Source organism: Pinus tabuliformis, chromosome 5_1, assembly GCF_031772625.1.
Source record: "Pinus tabuliformis cultivar Carrire ecotype Pingquan chromosome 5_1, CPIR1, whole genome shotgun sequence".
NCBI lineage: Eukaryota > Viridiplantae > Streptophyta > Pinopsida > Pinales > Pinaceae > Pinus > Pinus tabuliformis.
The window spans coordinates 521,380,510-521,400,905 of NC_142305.1; the positions used below are offsets into that span (position 1 = coordinate 521,380,510).

The window sequence follows — 20,396 nt, forward strand, 5'->3', positions numbered from 1 at the left end:
GCTGTTTCCTCTTACCTAAATGCTTGTAAACCACCATCAAGTTACCAGAGAAAAATGAGAATAACATCTGGTTCTTACTTCTTTCTGGATCCAGATATCTGTCATTTTTCATTTATTTCTAACTCAAGTTTCTCCAGATCTCTGAATGAAATTTTCTCATTACACCTCTGGAATCATAACATAAAGAGGCTTGATCTTCTTTACCTTCTTTCGAAGAATCTCCTGGCATCTCTTCTTATCTCTATCCATATTTTCACACTGCCCTACATCATCAGAATCCTCATATTTCCTCTAAAACCCATGATTGTTGTCATCTCACTTGGCATACTTAGAATCATCTCTAATGAAAAGAGCCACAAACAATAGTTCCAGCACTTTTAATTTCACAGTGAACAATCTATTCTGCTCAAGTTTGGGAACACCATATTCAGTACAAGGAAACTGCAAATTGTTGCCAAGTTTAGCTGACTTGAATCCAAACAAAAGATATCTTCAACTTGGTAGCAATTTTGACACTCGGGCAACACCTTCAGACAAACTCAGAAATCTATGAGAGGAAATGACAGCAATCGACACCGGTATTTAATGAACAAGGTTTAGGTTTAGGGTTTTCATCAGTTTTTGCTTTTAAGAATTTTCTTTTAATGATTTTGGAGAAACGTGGGCAGTAGAAGATGCTGTCCCTTGTAGAAATGGACAGATTGCTCACAAAAAGCAGACACAACAAATGCATTCCATAAATTGCTTTTCTAATTGGCTTTTGTTTGACATAAATTTCGACCAGAAACCACTCTGGCACATCATGTTATTGCTACAGTAGGTTTAGCACTTCAAAACATAAAATTAAACAATCTATTTCTGCTTCTAGGCTTATTCTAGCCAGACATCTGCCCTACTTTGTCATACTCCCAATATAAGATACACAGTTTCTAGTGTACTATCAGAGATACTGTTAATTTACACCTTCAAATTGAATCTGAAATTTCATACTTACTCCACTGTGTCAAACCATCAAAATCACATCCCTTTCATTTGATCATATCCAAATAAATGCAATCTTATAAAAATATATCATGTTCGATAAATATCACTTTCTAAAGATATCAAAAAATCTGAACAAGGCATTCAGAGTATGTTCTAGACAAATTTTACAAAACGGGATAATCTTGCACCTGCATCTTTTTTTAAGGCTCTTTTGTCACATTAAAGAAGCTACACATGAACCTCCTGCACGGCATTCATATGATGCATGCATTTGTGTGCCCAGTGGTTGCTCCACTTGTTCACAAGTGCTGATTTGATGACTAGTTGAAGCTGAAGCCGATCCACACATTGACATAGACTGTTGCTATAAGAAATCAAACATTTAGAAACTTCATTAGAATCCAAGAATCTATTTTGGACAATATTTTTTTTTATGCGTGTATCATAAATTAGAACATGTAATTATGAAATAGTCGATAAGTATGTGAACATATCTACAATGGTAATTAGCCACTGTTTACTACTATGATTTCTATATATGTTACGAACATAATATATAATTAATAATTAATAAATAATTAGTATATTGAAGTGTCATGTCCTATATTATATAATTAATAAATAATTAGTATACTGAAGGGTCTTTTGAATTTTGTAGCCATGGTCAGTCTTCGTAATTAATGTTTTAGCTCTTGAAATATATTATTACAAATATGTAAGACATGTTCTTCATGTCACTTTTATTGATTAGCCCTTGAAAATATTAATATAAAACATGTTATTCACGTCGAAATCAAGAGAAAATTTTGAATTTTGAATTTTGAATTTGGCTCCAAACTCGTCAAGTCGGCCCTCCTTCAAGTCAAGTTGGCCCCAGTGAAGAGACACCCTTTCGAAACAACATAACACTATATATAGAGCACTCGACGTCCTCCACAAGGCACCATTCGACCTCTCACAAGACAAGATATTATGGCCATTTTAGCGTAGAAGGACTAAGTAGGACAAAGAAGGACAAATTCATCTCTAGCATCTCTCTTTCCTTGGCTTCACACATGTGACTTTCTTGGCATATTCTGGGCAGCAGGTTGAACTTCTGGGAAGCAGTTTCTCACCAGCAGGGCCAAAATTCTGGGCAAATTATTCTTGGCAGCAAAGCCATGTTTCGGGGCATATTTTGGGAGGCTGGCCTACGAAGATAAGCGAAGGCCGAAGTTGTTGGGCAAAAGAGTGACTTGACAAGAGAGCTGTTTGACCAGGTTTGCCCATGGCATTGTTGATCAGTTTGACCATCATAGTTGGCTAGCAGTATTAGGTGTTTCTCTTGTTGAACTTACAAATTTCTCTAAGGAAAAGGTTGCTGGGTTTTTCCCCCGAGTGGGTTTTCTCAGGGTAAATCTTGTGTTCTCTTTGTGCATTGTGATCTCTATTGTCCTTGCGTATTTATAGTTGAATTTCGGAAGTGTAATTGCTTAATGATAAACTGGAATTGTTAAAAGAAGATCTACATCATTAGAAGTAATTAACAGTGTTTCAGAAATTAGTGCTTGTATTTACTGCACTTGAAAAATCTACAAGGCCATCTCTTAAAAGACATGACCCTTCAATATGGTAATCATTTATTAATTATTAATTATATATTATGTTCATGACCCTTATCATGTTTCTTTGGCATTTACCAAAGAAAAACTGTCTGTCATACCATTGTTTTCTGGGTGTTTTTATAACAAATCACAATACAAGTCTCAATGGTAGAAGTGTTAAATAAGCATCAATTATACTTGTTTTATAATTGAATTTATAATTATGTCATTTCACATCTTATGCTATAAAGACAGAACCATCGTTACCCAAATACTAGGCAATCGAAACCTGATCCTCAAAACCAGGGAGATGCACACATGGCATTGAAAAATATACTGTCCTGTCAAGCATAGGTGGCTTTATAGCATTGTTGCAGAAAACATTGCGTCAGGGACTGTATCCAGCATGTTTCTGTATGGAAATGTGTGGGGTGCAGCCTTGAAACGTGCTTTTGGCTGTGGAAATCCAACCCACATGTGGGAAATTCATTTTGTATGGCCAGAGACAAAATATGGCAGTACCACTATCCATACAGCACGTTTCTAACACTGACTTGGCCAATTTTGTCTCACTTTGACTGCTGGGACCCACAATGTTTGATTCAATCTTTAACTAATGTCCATTAATAATTATTCAGACCTCTAGAAGACTCTAAGAACAGGAAAAAAATTGTATAAAGAGTTCACTTCTATTTATGCCTCACATGGTTTGAACAAAGGAAATGTGAGAGGCTACTTGAGCAAGTCTGTTTCCAGCAAGAGGTGGTCTACTCTCTTAGGCCACTACAACAAGCACTGAAAGTTTCATTAGTGTTTTGAATAGCTACAGCCATCATTCGGTGCTGCTTTGTGGTGTTTTGGGGCACAGCTTCAGTGACAGCGAGCATTTCTTGGCGTATTGGGCAACTTCAACAACCATTTCCTGTATGTTTAGGTGAACAGCAAGCCTTTTCAAATATTATTGCTAGTTATTTAGTGTTTTCCTAGGGTTCATGCTCCCTTTACTCATTTTATTAATTGCAGATATTTTTCTTTTTTTTGGCAGAAGCAAGGTTTATCCTGCCAGTATTCATTTTATCGATTCCAGATATTTTACTTAATATTATTGCAGAAACAATGACTTTCAACCTACGTATTTCTACTCCAGTGTCTAAGCACAACAAGAGGAAATAGTAAACTCTTTGGAGGCATGTTAAAAACATTACAAGAATTCCTTGTGGTGGTTCATGGAAATTGTTGGAAACAATGTTAATACTGAAATGGGGGGTGAATCAGTATTAAAGCTAACTTTAACTTTTTATGCCAATTTATATTTTCTCATTCAAACATAGCAACCATTCATGTGAGCAATCTACAATATATCAAGTGCAGCAACATAAATCATCACATGAATACAAGCACCATGAGCAGCATACACATTGGTCACAACAGTTTAACATGGAAACCCTTCTAGGAGAAAAACCACCAAAGTTTTGTTTGTCATTTGATGTAAATAAGAGTACCTACTCTATTACATCAATGTTTGTGAGCCACTACTCACAAGAAGCACCAACTCCCTTTGATTGTTTGCTAGCACCCACAAGAAGGAAGCACCAACTACTTTCTTTTGTAGACCCCTGATTAGCATATCAAAAGCACCATATGAAGCACCAACTTGCAAGTCCTTGGATTTGTGCAAGCACCAACTTGCAGGAGGCACCAACCTCCAAGCCTTCCTCAAACACCCACTAGATATGGAAGCACCAACTTCCTATATGCAGGCTCCAACCCACACTCAATAAGGAACTAATGTTCTATGTAGATGACAGCCACTGTGCCTGATATCAGCTTTGTTTTCTTATGCAGCCTTTCCTCTACACAGCCCATGCAGCACTCTGTCTTCTTTGCTTACTCTGCAACATACATTCTGCTCTCAGCCCTCTTCTACTCCATAGGCTCTCTCAACCTCTTTACTGCAACACAAGCACACTTGGCCTCTTCTTAGCGATGCTCACACACAAAGCTCTCCTCTCGGCTCACTCAAAAATGTTGCATTCCCTCACTTGTTCAATTGCAATCCGAGCTTTTGTTCCTTTGTTGCACAGGGAACGATGTTGTCTTCGCTGCCATCCACACTGCCCAAGAGTGCACTCTCAGCATGGCTCTCCATTTTGTTGTTGCATCCAAAACTTGGCCACTCCACCCACATTAAACATTGAGAAAGGGCTTCTGAGCGTTTTTGCATACTAGGAATTAATTCTCAATCAAAATGTAGGCTATAGAAAGGCTCTCCATGCTTCTTGATTTCCCATAGAGATCTGGGTGTACTGCAGGCATGGCTCTCCTAGACTGTGATCAGATCTTATACACTCAACATTCTTTTCAATTGAATTATTCATGTCATGTAGGGAAGATCAAAGGTGGCTTCCTTTTGTTTGAGTCAAGCTCATAAACTCAATCTGCAGTTCATGGTCCTTGGTCCAGCACTCTGTTGTTGCCCTTGACGTCAAATCATAGATCTAGTTGTCGACCCATTCTATGCCTCTAACACTGTTCCCCAAGCTTCACTCACTCCAACTATTGTCATAACCAATTATGGCACAGCTGCAAATATGATGGAACCCTACCAAAGTAGTTGCAGACCCGTTCATCCAAATCCCAAAGGCTTTCCATTAACAGTGTTGCCAAATATGAATCCACGACCCTTTTTTATTATAGCCCCTCTCATGTCGATGCTTAGCCTCTTGTCCACCACAGGACTCAGTGTTGTGACCAATGCTAAAACTTTAAGGCACCAAACTCTTTTTAAGCCTACGAGGGCTTATTTTCTTCGTTAACTATATGCGCCCTTAGTCTCATTTTTTACACATAACCTTGTGCCAGCACTTATCCCATAGCTCTCTAACTCGACAATGTCATTTGCGCCTCCTTTGTAAACTTTCAAGCTCCTCTTAGCGGGCTTAGCTGTCTCGTGGGGTCTGCTCGCTCTTTTCTCATTAGTCGTTGCTTGTGTGTTGGCTTACCGACGTATCCCAACGCTATCCTCCCAACCAAAACTTTATGTGCCCGTTTATTCCCACCGAGGTGAGCCTTGCAGTCTTACGTTTCCATGGGGTCCACCCGATGCATTTTCCATTGACCCATGCTCTAACACGGCTACGTCTGCTCGACGCCCAGTCAGCTTGCTAGTTCCTCTGTGCTCACCACTCAAACCTTTTGGGCTCTAACCTGCGGGATGACGTCATGCAGACGTCACCAGTGCCATATGGCGCCTTCCAAGTGGTGACACGTGTCACACCAGATTTGGCCCATTAGGCCACCCAAAAATGTCGATTTTGCCTACCACATGTCCCCTGTACTACTGCATCTTATTGACGTCATTAACCACCATCATCTCCTGAGAGCCAATCAAATGCTGCCATGTGTCCCATTGTTAAAGAGGAGAAAGAAGGGTCTTACGACCCTTGGTTTTGCACTCATTTTTTTTGTTAAACACTTTAAGGGTTTCCGACTTTTTCTTTGTTCTTCCGCCGAGCTGGCTCTCCTTTGCACTGCAGCTTTGTTATACCTCTAGGTTAGCCCTCAACAGGCTGAACTTTTGGAGTGGGGACCTACTCAACTCTCATTGGTCTGTGGTCTACCTCTGTGTCCCGACACCTATCTCGCGATGCATTCACTGTGTGCGCCTTAAGGTTGCATCGGGGTTATACCGTCGGGATGGTGTCATCTTTTGGCGTCATCCCACTCTATTTGTTTGAGTGCTTGTTAACAATTGTCGGGGTATATCTGTCAGGCTTCCCCCGTCAAGCCAGGCTGTAATGCGGGATCCGCCTATGGCCAATGAAAGAGCTCCCCGTTGCTGCCAAATCCACGTCTGCCAGACACTTCCATCTCAGCCTCCTCCTTTGTGTGCTCAGTAAACTTTCGGGCAAACTCCATCAAGATTGCATGTTAAGTGGGTCCTCCGCTAGCCAATGAGAATTGTCTCCATTGTTGCGTGTCTGGTCACACTCGCTTGGTCCTCCTTTCGTGACCCTACTAAAAAGATCCATCGTATTTGGCAAAGTCGCCAAACTATCATGCCACTAAAGGGTCCTTTATTCACTTTTAGCACTGTCATTTAACTTTGGGGCACCTCAAATTTGACTGGCAATAAGTTGTGATCCAGAAGGCCGTTTGCGAACTTGCACATACCGTTGGAAATCTCTTTACGAGCATTATCCAACTACACCACTTCTAGGAGCATCTAAGCTCAACTCCAGAGGCAAAATTACTTTCAAAGCCTGGGACTCCCCCTGAACAACATGCTCTACACTGTCAACATCTACTGTCTCTGTCCTTAATGCTAGTTTGGTTGACATCAATGCCAACATACCAAGTGCCACCAACCATTCAGACGGTGTCAATTGTCCAACAATCTCCCCCTTTGTCATTGATGTCAGCAAACTAAGCTCCCCCTAAAACCGAGCATTGTTGTTCTTCTCCTTGGCATTACTAGTCTTCACCCCCTTTGTCATCAATGGCAAAGGGCTACAAGTTGCTCCTTCTTCTCCCTCTGACAATCAATGACTAAGGGTCTAGTCGTTGATGTGTATTCTTCTTTGCATAATGCCTCATGTAGTTGTTGTTGCTGCTTTAGCAACTAGACACATGCAATATGCTCCCCTTGAACATATATTGCATCTTCTTTGAATGCCTCTAGTTTTGGACACCTTATCGCTATTGACTGAATACTCTCCCTTCCAATGCATTTTTTTGTACCAATTAAAAAGAAATTGATACCAATTTAAATTGCTCATGGTATTGTTGTTGCTACAAATAGCCATCATTAGTGATGCATTTCGGCTTGCTCTTCACCGTTGTTGTTGCTGTTGAGACTCCGCTAACTTCACTTGAGTCTCCTAATAGTCAACACTACTCCCCCTGAGATCATGCTACTTCAAATATGGATTGTTGCTTAGATGATACCATTTGCACCAAAACTTGATACAAATTGGGCATTGTACCAGGCAAACTCTTATAGCTCCTACTCAGAAACAAATGTCCATTCACACAAAAAGGTAACTCCATATGAAACTAGAACACCAATTGACATAGTGATCCCGATTGAAAGCTAAGGTACATGCAAAGCTTATGTCAATTGTGTTCATGAACACAAGATTGCTAGGCATTCACAACTTAAAGGAAATAAAGATATTTCACCCAAGATGCAAACCTTTTATTTCCTCAACAATCACCTCTTCGTAAGGATAATGATCAGTGCCTGCTATTTCTTACTAAAGAAGCTCCCCCTCATCCAATGCTCTCTAATCTCCAACAACTGTTTCCTTGCTTCTGCGTGGGGAGTGATCCTGTAGACCTGACTTACCTATGGCCTCTTATCATTCCACACTTCTGTTGCAGCTCATCCTCTTCTTCCACAACATAGGGTATTGTTGTGTACTCCCTTGGAACCAAATTGACTGCATTCTCTTCTCTCTTGCAAAGTTGATACATTCAAAATAATCAAATTCATCGATGTAATCAGCAAAGGGGACTCGACCATACCTCCAAAGTTCTGATGCACCTCCTTGAATATTCTTTCTGACTGCTTGCATCTAACTTATTCGGCCTCTCTTGAGGCCATTCTCTTCTATCTCTGAAGAGAAACAGAGGATCTAATCCCCTTGAGTAGAGGGTCCTCCTTTTTCTTCCACATTTTCACTGGTTGAGTCCTAATCACAACATTTCTTTCCATCTTTTCCTTTGCCCATCTTTGTTGCGTATGACAAGACAACACTCCTCTTTTTTTACCCAAATCTTCGTGTTGCTCTTTTGCTTCCTTTGCAAAAGAGGATTGATCGCTCCCATTCTCCACTTGAGGTTTGAGCTCATTACAGCTGGCACTTGGAAAGGGTTTTGTCACAGGAATCTAAAAATCATCCCTGATGATTTTTCTCTGGTTTTTCTTCTAAGAAGAGTCAGCTCCTTGATGATTTCTTTTTCCATTGTTCAAAATGCCCTATTTCCAAAGATTGGTTAAGACAAACTCAGCTAACTCTATTGTCTTCAATGATCGTGTTGCTCCATCAACATGCATATTCTGAGAGGCATGCTTCTCAGTGCTATAACTTCAATTTGCTGACTTATGCCCAAAATTGCCACAAATATAATGTTTGCAATCACTTAAGAATGGGGCAAAAGCATTCCTATCAAGGCCTCTACTAACGTCCAAACGCTTTCTCTTACTATTGCTCCACAAACTCTGTTTTCCTGCATGCCATCTACAATCCATGGCTTTATGCACAAAAATTTTGCAAGAAAAACAATGCCCCTGAAAAGGCATTTGATAACTAAAGATACCTTTTCTTTGAGAGCTTTGACCTTGAGGGGGAAAGGACCTCTATTGGTTTTTCATGTTCCTTCCATGGCAATTTGCATTATGGCCTTGCATTCTTCCTTGTTGTTGCTTGGCTCTCTTCTGTTGCGCTTCTCGCTACTGCTTCTTAGCATTTAGTTGATGCCTTTTCTTCTCTTGTTGTTGATGCTTTCCTCGTTGTTGTTGTCTAACAACTTCTTTTCCCTTGTTGTTGTTGGAATCTTTAATTGAATTTCTTTGAGTAGTTGACCCTTCAGCCTTTGCTTTCGTGGGGCTTGAATTTTCTTTGATCCCAACACTAGCTTTACTAAGAAGGGATCATTGCTTACCGAGAATGTCATCTAAGATCTCAGAGCCCCTTTAAAGCTTCTTACATTGAGACAATTCTTCATTTTCCTTTTCTAGGTCATGTCTCAATCAAACTACTTCAACTTGTAATCTCTCACAATGGGATTCTTTGTCATTTAGTTGATTGGTCAACATCCCATTCAATCTACTAGCCTCTTCTTGTTGAGCATTTAGTTCAATAATTGTTTTGCTCAACTTATCATTCTCAAGCTCATATTCATGCAACTGCTCCTTTTTCTTGAGATTTGCCTCAGACAAGTCCTTGATCTCGTTTAGAGTAGAAACCAATTTCCTTCTAAAGTAGATCCTTTCGTCTGGATAGTTTTCTTCGCTCTCAAAGGTCCAAGCTAATCCACCATAGATCTCTAAATTCCTCTCTGTGTCCATGGAATCTTCCATAGGTTTGAGAATTATTCCACCTTCATCACTACCAAGGATACTCCTATTCTATTCAGGGGATATATTGTCTTCTTGTTTAGAGGATCCATCATTTTCTATTGCTACTAAAGTAGGTATATATGCATCACTACTAGATGTATTTCTACCATTTTCTTTAGACAATCCCTATGAGCATCCAGAAGATAAGTGACCTATTTCTTTACAATTATCACAAAGCAATAGTTTACCTTCTGAGTAGTATGGTCTCTCATATGAATCTTCATCATCCTCTCGAGATGATGAATCTGCATCATCCTCTCTCATATGAATCTTCATCATCATCTCTATTTTGGGATGCCTTCTTCTTCTTATCACCAACAACAACATTTTCTGGTTCACTAATTGAGTAGCAAGGTTCTTCGGCCTTCTCTTGAGCCACATTGCTAACTTCTCCATACAACATTACAATTTGTCCAGCATTTCCTTTGTTGTCTCACAATGCCTCATCTTATCAACATCTGTGTTTGATAGCCCTTTCATGATAATCTTCTTGGCTTCTATATTAAACCCATTCCTCTCTCCATATATCATAGACAACCAAATGCTTTCATTGATTACCATCAAATAGGCTTCCATTTTAATCTTCCAGAGCTCATAGTCTGATCCATTTAGAAATGGAACTCCTTTTGTTGTTAGCCAAACTTGATTAGCCATTGTTTCCCTTTGATCTACCTTCGAGCAATTAAGTTGTTCCTAAAGGAACTTGGCTCTGATACCAATTGTTGGAAACAATGTTAATACTGAGTGGGGGGGTGAATCAATGTTAAGGCTAACTTAAACTTTTTATGCCAATTTATATTTTCTCATTCAAACATGGAAACCATTCATGTGAGAAATCAACAATATATCAAGCACAGAACATAAATCATCACATGAATACAAGCACCATGAGCAGCATACAAATTGAACACAAAGGTTTAATGTGGAAACCCTTCCAAGGGAAAAGCCACCAAATTTTTGTTTGTTATTTGGTGTAAATAAGAACAACTGCTCTATTACATCAATGTTTGTGAGCCACCACTCACAGGAAGCACCAACTCCCTTCGATTGTTTGCTAGCACCCACTAGCAGGAAGCACCAACTCCCTTGTTTTGTAGATACCTGATCAACTTACCAAAAGCACCATATGAAGCACAAACTTCTTGGATTTCTGCAAGCACCAACTTGCTGCAAGCACCAACCTCTAAGACTTCCTTAGGAACCCACTAGAGATGGAAGCACCAACTTCCTATATGCAAGCTCCAACCCACACAAATAAGGAACTAATGTTCTCTGTAGATGGCAGCCACTCTCCCTGATATCAGTTTTTTTCTCCTTTGCAACCTTTCCTCTACACAACCCATGCAACACTCTGTCTTCTCTGCTCACTTTGCAACATACACTCTGCTCTCGACCCTCTTCTATTCCATCGACTCCCTCGACCTCTTTATTGCAACACAATCACACTTGGACTCTTCTCAGTAATGCTCACACATAGAGCTCTCCTCTCGGCTCACTCAACAATGTTACATTCCACCACTTATTTAATTGCAATCTGACATTATGTTCCTCTGTTGCATAAGGAATGACGTTGTCTCTGTTGCCATCCACATTGCCCGAGAGTGTACTCTCAGCATGGCTCTCCATTCTGTTGTTGCGTCCAAAACTTAGCCACTGCACCCACATTAAACATTGAGAATGGGATTCTGAGTGTTTCTCCATACTGTGAATTAATTCCCAATCAAATTGGAGGCTACAACAAGGCTCTCCATGCTTCTTGACTACCCATAGAGATTTGAGTGTACTGCAGGCATGGCTCTCCCAGACTATGATCAGATCTTCTGCACTCAACATTCTTTTGAATTGATTTCTTTGTGTCATGTAGAGAATATCAGAGGTGCCTTGCTTTTGTTTGAGTCAAGCTCATAAACTCAATCTGCAGTTCATGGTTGTTGGTCTAGCACTCACTACAGTTGCCCTTGAAATTAAATCATAGATCTCGCTATCGAACCATTCTATGCAGCTCACACTGTGCTCCAAGCTTTGATCACTACAACTATGGACATAACCAATTATGGCACAACTGCCAAATATGGTGGAACCCTGCCAAAGTAGTTAGCTATCCATTCATCCAAAGCCCAAAGGCTTTCCATTAACATTGTTGCCAAATATAAATGCACGACCCTTTTTATTATAGCCTCTCTCGTGTTGGCGCTTAGCCTCTTGTCCACCATAGGAATCAGTGTTGTGACTGTTGACCACTACCGGTCAACTACCCATGCAGTACACCACCCTTTTCTTGGCAAAAAGGGGCAACACCTGATCAGCATGTCCGTGCCATCCTGCCATCATCAGCAACTTGATCATTTTGATTGTAAACCCAGTCTACATGTATGAATTGTAAATAATCTAAGCAGACATGAGTCGTGTATGTGAATTACCTAGGTGGACCTAACTTTCTAGTGGTAATCTACGTCCCGGAAGGTTTTTCGTCTCACCGATCCATGGATCGGCAGAGTTTTCCTTCAAACCTGACCCCAAAGCCGGGATGGATTTTGTCATTAGAACTTTAGGAAAATCCTAGTGTGTTGATCTGCTAGATTATAGTTGTGTCGCAGAACTGGGTGATTTGTGAGGGTCTATGTTAAAGGGGTTTTCTCCCTTAAGATGTAAATTGTAAAAATCATGATGTAATGTGTCTTGAGGGTCGAAAAATGTTTTAAATCCCCTCATGAGTCCTAAGTCCTAGGTCCTAGGTGATGTTTCCGAAGGCTTAGTTCGATGATCCATTTTAAAATGAATTAAAAAATTAAAAAAATGAATAAAAATAATAAAATAATAAAATAAATAAAAATTAAAAAATGAAATAAATAAAAAATAATAAAAAATTAAAAAAATAAAGCAAAAAACCCTAACTAATAAAATAATAATATTTTAAGTGAATAAATCGACGGATGAGATCAAGAGATGTCTTGATCTCCATCGACGGTCGAGATCATTTCTACATGGATCAATCGAACTAGCCGTTGGATCATTTCCTTTAAATAGGGTGCTAGGAGTCATTTTAGATCATTCGGATCTGTGAGTCTAAGACTGAAGAAGCTCTCTTGTAAATCTGTTTCTGGTTAATAAATGAAGACTTTGGGGTCCATATCTTGCTGGTGTTACTCTCTTAAAATGCTGTGAGATTGTTTCATTTTCTGCATATGTTATTTTCAGCCGTTAATAATAGCTTTTTGTAGAGTATTGTGAGCACAGGTATCTTGTTCACTTGCTGGGGTTTGGGTGCTGTTAGGGTTTCTGAAGTAATGGCAGGTATCTCCATTACTTCCTGAGATCTAGCAGCATTCTTGCCCTCTTTATTGACAGTTGTTTTGAGCTGTGCAGAAAACATCATTGAAGGAAATTTTGTGGGCGTTCGGGGAAGTTCTCAGCTGAACCAGCCAACTCCCACAAGCATTTTTTGCTGAGCCCAGTTGGATTTGATCCTGGGTCTATCATTCGGTTTATTTATCTGATTTGCATGAGATATTTTCTGAAGTTTTTCACAGTGAAAACCTCAAATTTTTATTCTTAAAATATTTTCTGCGCTTACTGCTAAATCTGGCTGTTAAGGGGCCCAAGAATCTGTAAATTGATCAACTGTTCTAGGGTTTCAAATTTTTTCAGTAGGGTTTTAAATTTTTGTTCTATGCAGTTTTCATTAGGGTTTCAAATTTTTTGTGATTTTAGGTGTCAACCTTCTGGCGCAAATCTGCTTCAAAATTTCATCTTTCTGCAAGCGGGTGCCATGCATGAAACGTAAGCCTGAAATAAAAAACGATTTTAGCTGCAGGCCTTCAACTCAATGTCCTCAGGCTTGCAGATCTGTAAGCGTTGGGCGTAGAAGGTTTTAAAAATCGTGGGGAAAGAGCGTGGCTGCCGCTGGTTTTCATTCACGCAGACAAGCATAAATTTTTCAGGCTTTGATTACCCACATACAGAGAGCAAGTTTCGGGATGATATAACGTGGGGAAACAACGCATCGTCCGGCAGCTTATCAATCCTATCAGCGGTTTTCGTTTACCATTCTGCAGCTGTTTTCACCGCAGCATATCATTCATATTCTCGTCCATCTCCAAGTTCGATTGCTGGCCAGCTACTCGAAGCCGCGAATTGGAAAACGCATCAAAAAAAACTCTCGCTCTCAGCCATCACGCAGAGGGTAAATCACGCTCAGTTAAGATTTCGTTTTGGATACGCCAGGTGAGAAAACTAGTCCCAATCGAAGCATTTCGAAGCAGCATCCACAGGTAAAACCGATTCATCACCGCAGGTAACATCTCATCGTTCAGCGTTTTTTTTTTTTTTTTTTTGATATACAAGTGCCTGCGTTTCTTTTCTTGCTCAGGTTCTCATTTTCGGTCTCACCGCATTGGCATATCACTGTTTCGATTTTGTCGTAGTCTTCGCGTCTTAGTTTACGTCTTAGCTTCATAGGTTCCGCTCTTTTTTTATTTGATATGCATATCGTTTCATGCGTTAGGTTCTAGCTTAAAACAAAAAAAAAAAAAAAAATTTAAATCGATTTTCATTCTGTTTTGGATTTTAGGTTTAGACATATTTCGATTTAGTTTTGTATATATATATGTAAGCTTTAGACTTAGGGGTTTCGTTTTCGATTAGATTTTAATTTTTTTAGTTTTTGAGATTTATTTGTTTTAGATTTTTAAATTAGATTTTATTTTGCTTAGTTTAGATTGCTTTAATTTTTAATGTGTTAGCGTTAGTTTTATTTGTAGTTAGATTTTAAATTTGATTTTGTTTTATAAAAAAAAAAAAAAAAAAATTGTGGGAAATTATTTTTGCCAGTCTCAGGAGCTTTCACGTTATATGTTTTATGCTGAGATGCTAATTTTTCAAGTCAAGATGCGAAATTGATATCTGGTTAATGGTTTATGATTCATGGTGGTTTAAAGCATTCGTCTTTATCTTTTCGAAATTCTCAGTCGCTGGATATCGTTTTGGTCATGTGATTAAGCTGATGACAGATGATTGTTGTTCACGGTTGATGTTTCTGTATCATTTAACAAGTAATCATTGTAATAATAATCTTTTAAGGCACTGGTCTGCTAATTTAACCAAATCCATCGAGTCCTTTTTATATCGTATCTTGTGTCTCCCAACCAATTGGTCGACAGTTGGTCTCATCATCTCTCAGGGACTACCCCCCTTAGCCGCGGGAGACAGGCTTAAACGGAGGGACCGGGGATCAGAGTGACAGCCCCCGGTCTGAGCGTTGTCGTGTCAATCTGCGTGACAACAGTGACCACTGCTAAAACTTTAAGGCACCAACTCTTTTTAAGCCTACAAGGGCTTATTTTCTTCATTAACTATCTTTGCCCTTGGTCTCATTATTTGCACGTAACCTTGTGCTAGCGCTTAGCTCGTAGCTCTCTAACCCGACAGTATCGTTTGCGCCTCGTTTGTAAACTTTCGAGCTCCTCTTAGCGAGCTTAGTTGTCCCATGGGGTCCTCCTCTTTTCTCATTGGTTGTTGCTTGTGTGTTGGCTCGCCGAGGTGTCCTGGCACTATCCTCCCAGCCAAAACTATGTGTGCCTGTTTATTTCCACCAGGGTGAGCCTTGCAGGCTTACGTGTCCCATGGGTCTGCCCGATGCATTTTCCCTTGGCCCGTGCTCTGACACGACCACGTCTTCTTAACACCCAATCAGCTTGCTCGTTCCTTTGTGCAGACTGCTCAAACCTTCTAAGCCCTGACCTGTGGGATGACGTCATGTTGATGTCACTAGTGCCATATTTGCCTCCCGAGTGGTGACATCTGTCACCCAGATTTGGCCTATTAAACCACCCAAAAATGTCGAATATCCCTGCCACGTATCCCTTCTACTACTGCGTCTTGTTGACGTCATTAACCATTATCATCTCTTGAGAGCCAATCAAATGCTGCCATGTGTCCTGCTATCAGAGAGGAGAGAGAAGGGTCCGATGGCCCTTGGTTTTGCAATCATTTTCTTTGTTAAGCATTTGAAGGGTTTATGGCTTCTGCTTTGTTCTTTTGTCAAGCCATCTCTACTTTGCACTGCAGCGTTGTTATACCTTTGGGCTTGCCCTCAGCGGGCTGATTTGTTGGAGTGGGGACCTCTTGCTCAACTCCCATTGGTCTGTGGTTTCCCTCTATGTCTCGGCGCCTTTCTCTATATGAACCTAGACCACCAATTGACATAGCGAATCCAATTGAAAGCTAAGCTACATGCAAAGCTTATACGAATTGTGTTCATGAACACAAGATTGCTAGGCATTCACAACTTAAATGAAATAAGGATATTTCAACTAAGATGCAAACCTTTTATTTCCTGAACAATCACCTCTTCCTAAGGATAATGATCATTGCTTGCTATTGCTTACTAAAGAAGCTCCCCATGAGCCAATGCTCTCTGATCTCCTGCAACTACTTCCTTGCTTCTGCGTGGGGAGTGATCCTGTAGACCTGACTTACCCATGGGCCTCTTGTCATTCCACACTTCTGTTGCAGCTCATCCTCCTTTTCCATAACATAGGGTATTGTTTTGTACTCCCTTGAAACCAAACTGACTGCATTCTCTTCTCTCTTGCAAAGATGATACATTCAAAATAATCAAATTCATCATTGTAATCAGCAAGGGGACTCGACCATACCTCCAAAGTTCAGATACACCTCTCTGAATATTCTTTCTATTTGCCTGCATCTAACTTATTCGGCCTCTCTTGAGGCCATTCTCTTCTATCACTTAAGAGAAACAGAGGATCTACTCCCCCCAAGTAGAGAGTTGTCCTTTTTCTTCCACATTTTCACTAGTTGAGTCCTAATCGCAACATTTCTTTCCAACTTCTCCTTTGCCCATGTTCAAGCCGTTTCTTTGTTACGTATGACAAGAGGACACTCCTCTTTCTTTACCCAAATCTTCATGTTTCTCTTCTTTTCCTTTGTAAAAGAGGACTTATTGCTCCCAGTCTTCGCTTGAGGTTTATGCTCATTACAGCTGGCACTTGGAAAGGGTTGTATCACAAGAATCTGAGAATCATCCCTCATGATTTTTCTCTGGTTTTTCTTCTGACAAGAAGTCAGCTCCTTGATGATTTCTCCTTCCACTGTTCAACATGCCCCCTTTACACAGACTGCTTAAGGCAAACTCAATTGCCTATATGGTCTTCACTGATTGTGCTACTCCATCAACATGCATATTTTGAGAGGCATGGGTTGCACTGCTATACCTGCAATTCGCTAACTTATGCCCAAAATTGCCACAGTTGTAGCCTTCTTTACCCAAATCTTCATGTTGCTCTTTTTTTTCCTTTGTAAAAGAGGACTTTTCGCTCCTAGTCTTCACTTGAGGTTGGTACTCATTACCGCTGGCACTTGGAAAGGGTTTTATCACAAGAATCTGAGAATCATCCCACATGATTTTTCTTTGGTTTTTCTTCTTACAAGACTCAACTCCTTGATGATTTCTCCTTCCACTGTTCAACATGCCCTCTTTACACAGACTGCTTAAGACAAACTCAACTGCCTATATGGTCTTCACTGATTGTACTACTCCATCAACATGCATATTCTGAGAGGCATGGGTTCCGCTACTATTCCTGCAATTCGTTGACTTATGCCCAAAATTGCCACAGTTGTAGCCTTCGAAATCACTTAAGAATGGGGCAAAAGCATTCCTATCAAGGCCTCTACTACCGCCCACATGCTTTCTCCTATTGTTGCTCCGCAAACTCTATTTTCTTGCATGCCATCTACAATCCATGGATTTATGTGCAAAATTTTTGCAAGAAAAACAATACCCCTGAAAAGGCTTTTGATAACTAAAGATACCTTTTCTTTAAGAGCTTTGACCTTGAGGAGGAAAGGACCTCTATTCGTTTTTCATGTTCCTTCCATGGCAATTTGCATTACTTCCTTGCATTCTTCCTTGTTGTTGCTTGGCTCTCTTCTGTTGCGCTTCTCGATGTTGCTTCTTAGCATTTTGTTGATGCCTTTTCTTCTCTTGTTGTTGATGCTTTCCTCGTTGTTGTTGTCTAACAACTTCTTTTCCCTTGTTGTTGTTGGAATCTTTAACTGACTTTCTTTGAGTCGTTGACCCTTCAACCTTTGCTTTCTTGGGGCTTGAATTTCCATTGATCCCAACACCAGCTTTAGTGAGAAGGGATCATTGCTTACCGAGAATGTTGTCTAAGATCTCAAAGCCCCTTTGAAACTTCTTACATTGAAACAATTCTTCATTTTCCTTTTCTAGGTCATGTCTCAATCAAACTACTTCAACTTGTAATCTCTCACAATGGGATTCTCTATCATTTAGTTGATTGGTCAACATCCCATTCAGTCTACTAGCTTCTTCTTGTTGAGACTTTAGTTCAATAAATGTTTTACTCATCATATCATTCCCAAGTTCATATTCATGCAACTGCTCCTTTTGCTTGAGATTTGCCTAAACAAGTCCTTGATCTCGTTTAGAGTAGAGACCAATTTCTTTCTAAAGTAGATCCTTTCATTTGGAACCTTTTCTTCGCTATCAGAGGTCCAAGCTAAGCCACCACAGAGATCTAAATTCCTCTCTGTGTCCATGGAATCTTCCACAAGTCTGAGAATTATTCCACCTTGATCACTACCAGGAACACTCCTATTCTCTTCAAGGGATATACTCTCTTCTTTTTTAGAGGATCCCTCATTTGCTATTGCTACTAAAGTAGGTCTATCTACATCACTACTAGATGTATATCTATCATTTTCTTTAGAAAATGCCTGTGAGCATCCAGAAGATAAGTGACCTATTTCTTTACAATTATCACAAAGCAATAGTTTACCTTCTGAGCAACATGATCTCTCATATGAATCTTCATCATCCTCTCAAGAGGGATGAGAAACAGTCCGTGCATTAAGAGCAAGATCTTCAATCTTCTCAGCATCTCTTTTTTGGGATGACTTCTTCTTCTTATCACCAAAAGCTCATTTTCTGGTCAATTACTTGAACAACAAGGTTTTTCAGCCTTCTCTTGAGCCACATTGCTAACTTCTCCATACAGACATTGCAATTTGTCCAACATTTCCTTTGTTGTCTCACAATGCCTCACCTTATCAACATCTACCTTTGATAGACCTTTCATGGTAATCCTTGGCTTTTGTATTAAACCCATTCCTCTTTCCATATATCACAGACAACCAAATGTTTTCATTGATTACCATCAAATAGGCTTCCATTCTAGTCTTCCAGAGCTCATAGTCTGATCTATTTAGAAATGGAACTCCTCCTGTTGTTATCCAAACTTGATTAGCCATTGTTTCCCTTTGATCTAGCTTCGAGTGGTTAAGTTGTTCCTAAAGGAACTTGGCTCTGATACCAATTGTTAGAAACAATGTAAATACTGAGTGGGGAGGTGAATCAGTGTTAAGGCTAACTTAAACTTTTTATGCCAACTTATATTTTCTCATTCAAACATGGCAACCATTCATCTGAGCAATCAACAATATATCAAGTGCGGCAACATAAATCATCACATGAATACAAGCACCATCAGAAGCATACACATTGGACACAAAGGTTTCACGTGGAAACCTTTCCAGGAGAAAAAACACAAAGCTTTGTTTGTTATTTGATGTAATAACAACACCTACTCTATTACATCAATATTTGTGAGCCATCACTCACAGGAAGCACCAACTCCCTTTGATTGTTTGCTAGCACCCACTCGCAGGAAGCACCAACTCCCTTCTTTTGTAGACACCTAGTCAGCTTACCAAAAGCACCATATGAAACACAAACTTCATGGATTTGTTGCAAGAACCAACTTGCAGCTCCTTGGATTTGTGTAAGCACCAACTTGCCGCAGGCACCAACCTCCAAGCCTTCCTTAGGAACCCACTAGAAATGGAAGCACCAACTTCCTATATGCAAGCTCCAACCCGCACTCAATAAGGAACTAATGTTCTCTGTAGATGGCAACCACTCTGCCTAATATCAGCTTTGTTCTCCTTTGCAACCTTTCCTCTACACAACCCATGCAGCACTCTGTCTTCTCTATTCACTCTACAACATACACTCTGCTCTCGGCCCTCTTCTACTCCATCAGCTCCCTTGACCTCTTTACTACAACACAGTCACACTTGGCCTCTTCTCAGTAACGCTCACACATAGAGCTCTCTTCTCGACTCAGTAAATAATGTTGCATTCCCCCACTTGTTTAGTTGCAATTCAAGGTTTTGTTCCTCTACTGCAATCCACACTACCCGAGAGTGTACTCTTAGCATGCCTCTCCATTCTATTGTTGCATCCAAAACTTGGCCATTACACCCACATTAAACATTGAGAATGGGCTTCTGAGTATTTCTCCATACTGGGAATTAATTCCTAGTCAAATTGGAGGCTACAGCAAGGATCTCCATGCTTCTTGATTGCCCACAGAGACTTGAGTTTACTTCAAGCACGGCTCTCCCAGACCATGATCAAATCTTCTGCAGGCACGACTCTCCCAGACTATGATTAGATCTTCTACACTCAACATTCTTTTCAATTGAATTCTTTGTGTCATGCAGGGAAGATTAGCGGTGGCTTGCTTTTGTTTGAATCAAGCTCAAAAACTCAATCTGCAGTTCGTGGTCCTTGGTCCAGCACTCTTTGCAATTGCCCTTGATCTAGTTGTTGACCCATTCTATGTAGCTAACATAGTGCTCCAAGCTTCAATCACTACAAC

At 40.1% G+C, this 20,396-nt stretch overlaps 1 protein-coding gene across 2 annotated transcripts in view; it reads right to left on the reverse strand.

Moving 5' to 3' along the window:
• Positions 1-970: 970 nt before the first annotated feature.
• Positions 971-20,396, reverse strand: part of LOC149165789 (agamous-like MADS-box protein AGL30) — a 128,800-nt gene continuing 109,374 nt past the window's right edge. The window contains exon 12 of one of the 2 annotated variants that reach the window (XM_089432386.1): positions 971-1,342. In XM_089432386.1, coding sequence (XP_089288512.1) covers positions 1,199-1,342 — 144 coding nt within the window. In that variant the 3' untranslated portion in view covers positions 971-1,198. Of the gene's footprint in view, positions 1,349-20,396 lie in introns of both variants that reach the window. The other variant, XM_089432385.1, reaches the window with a different exon arrangement.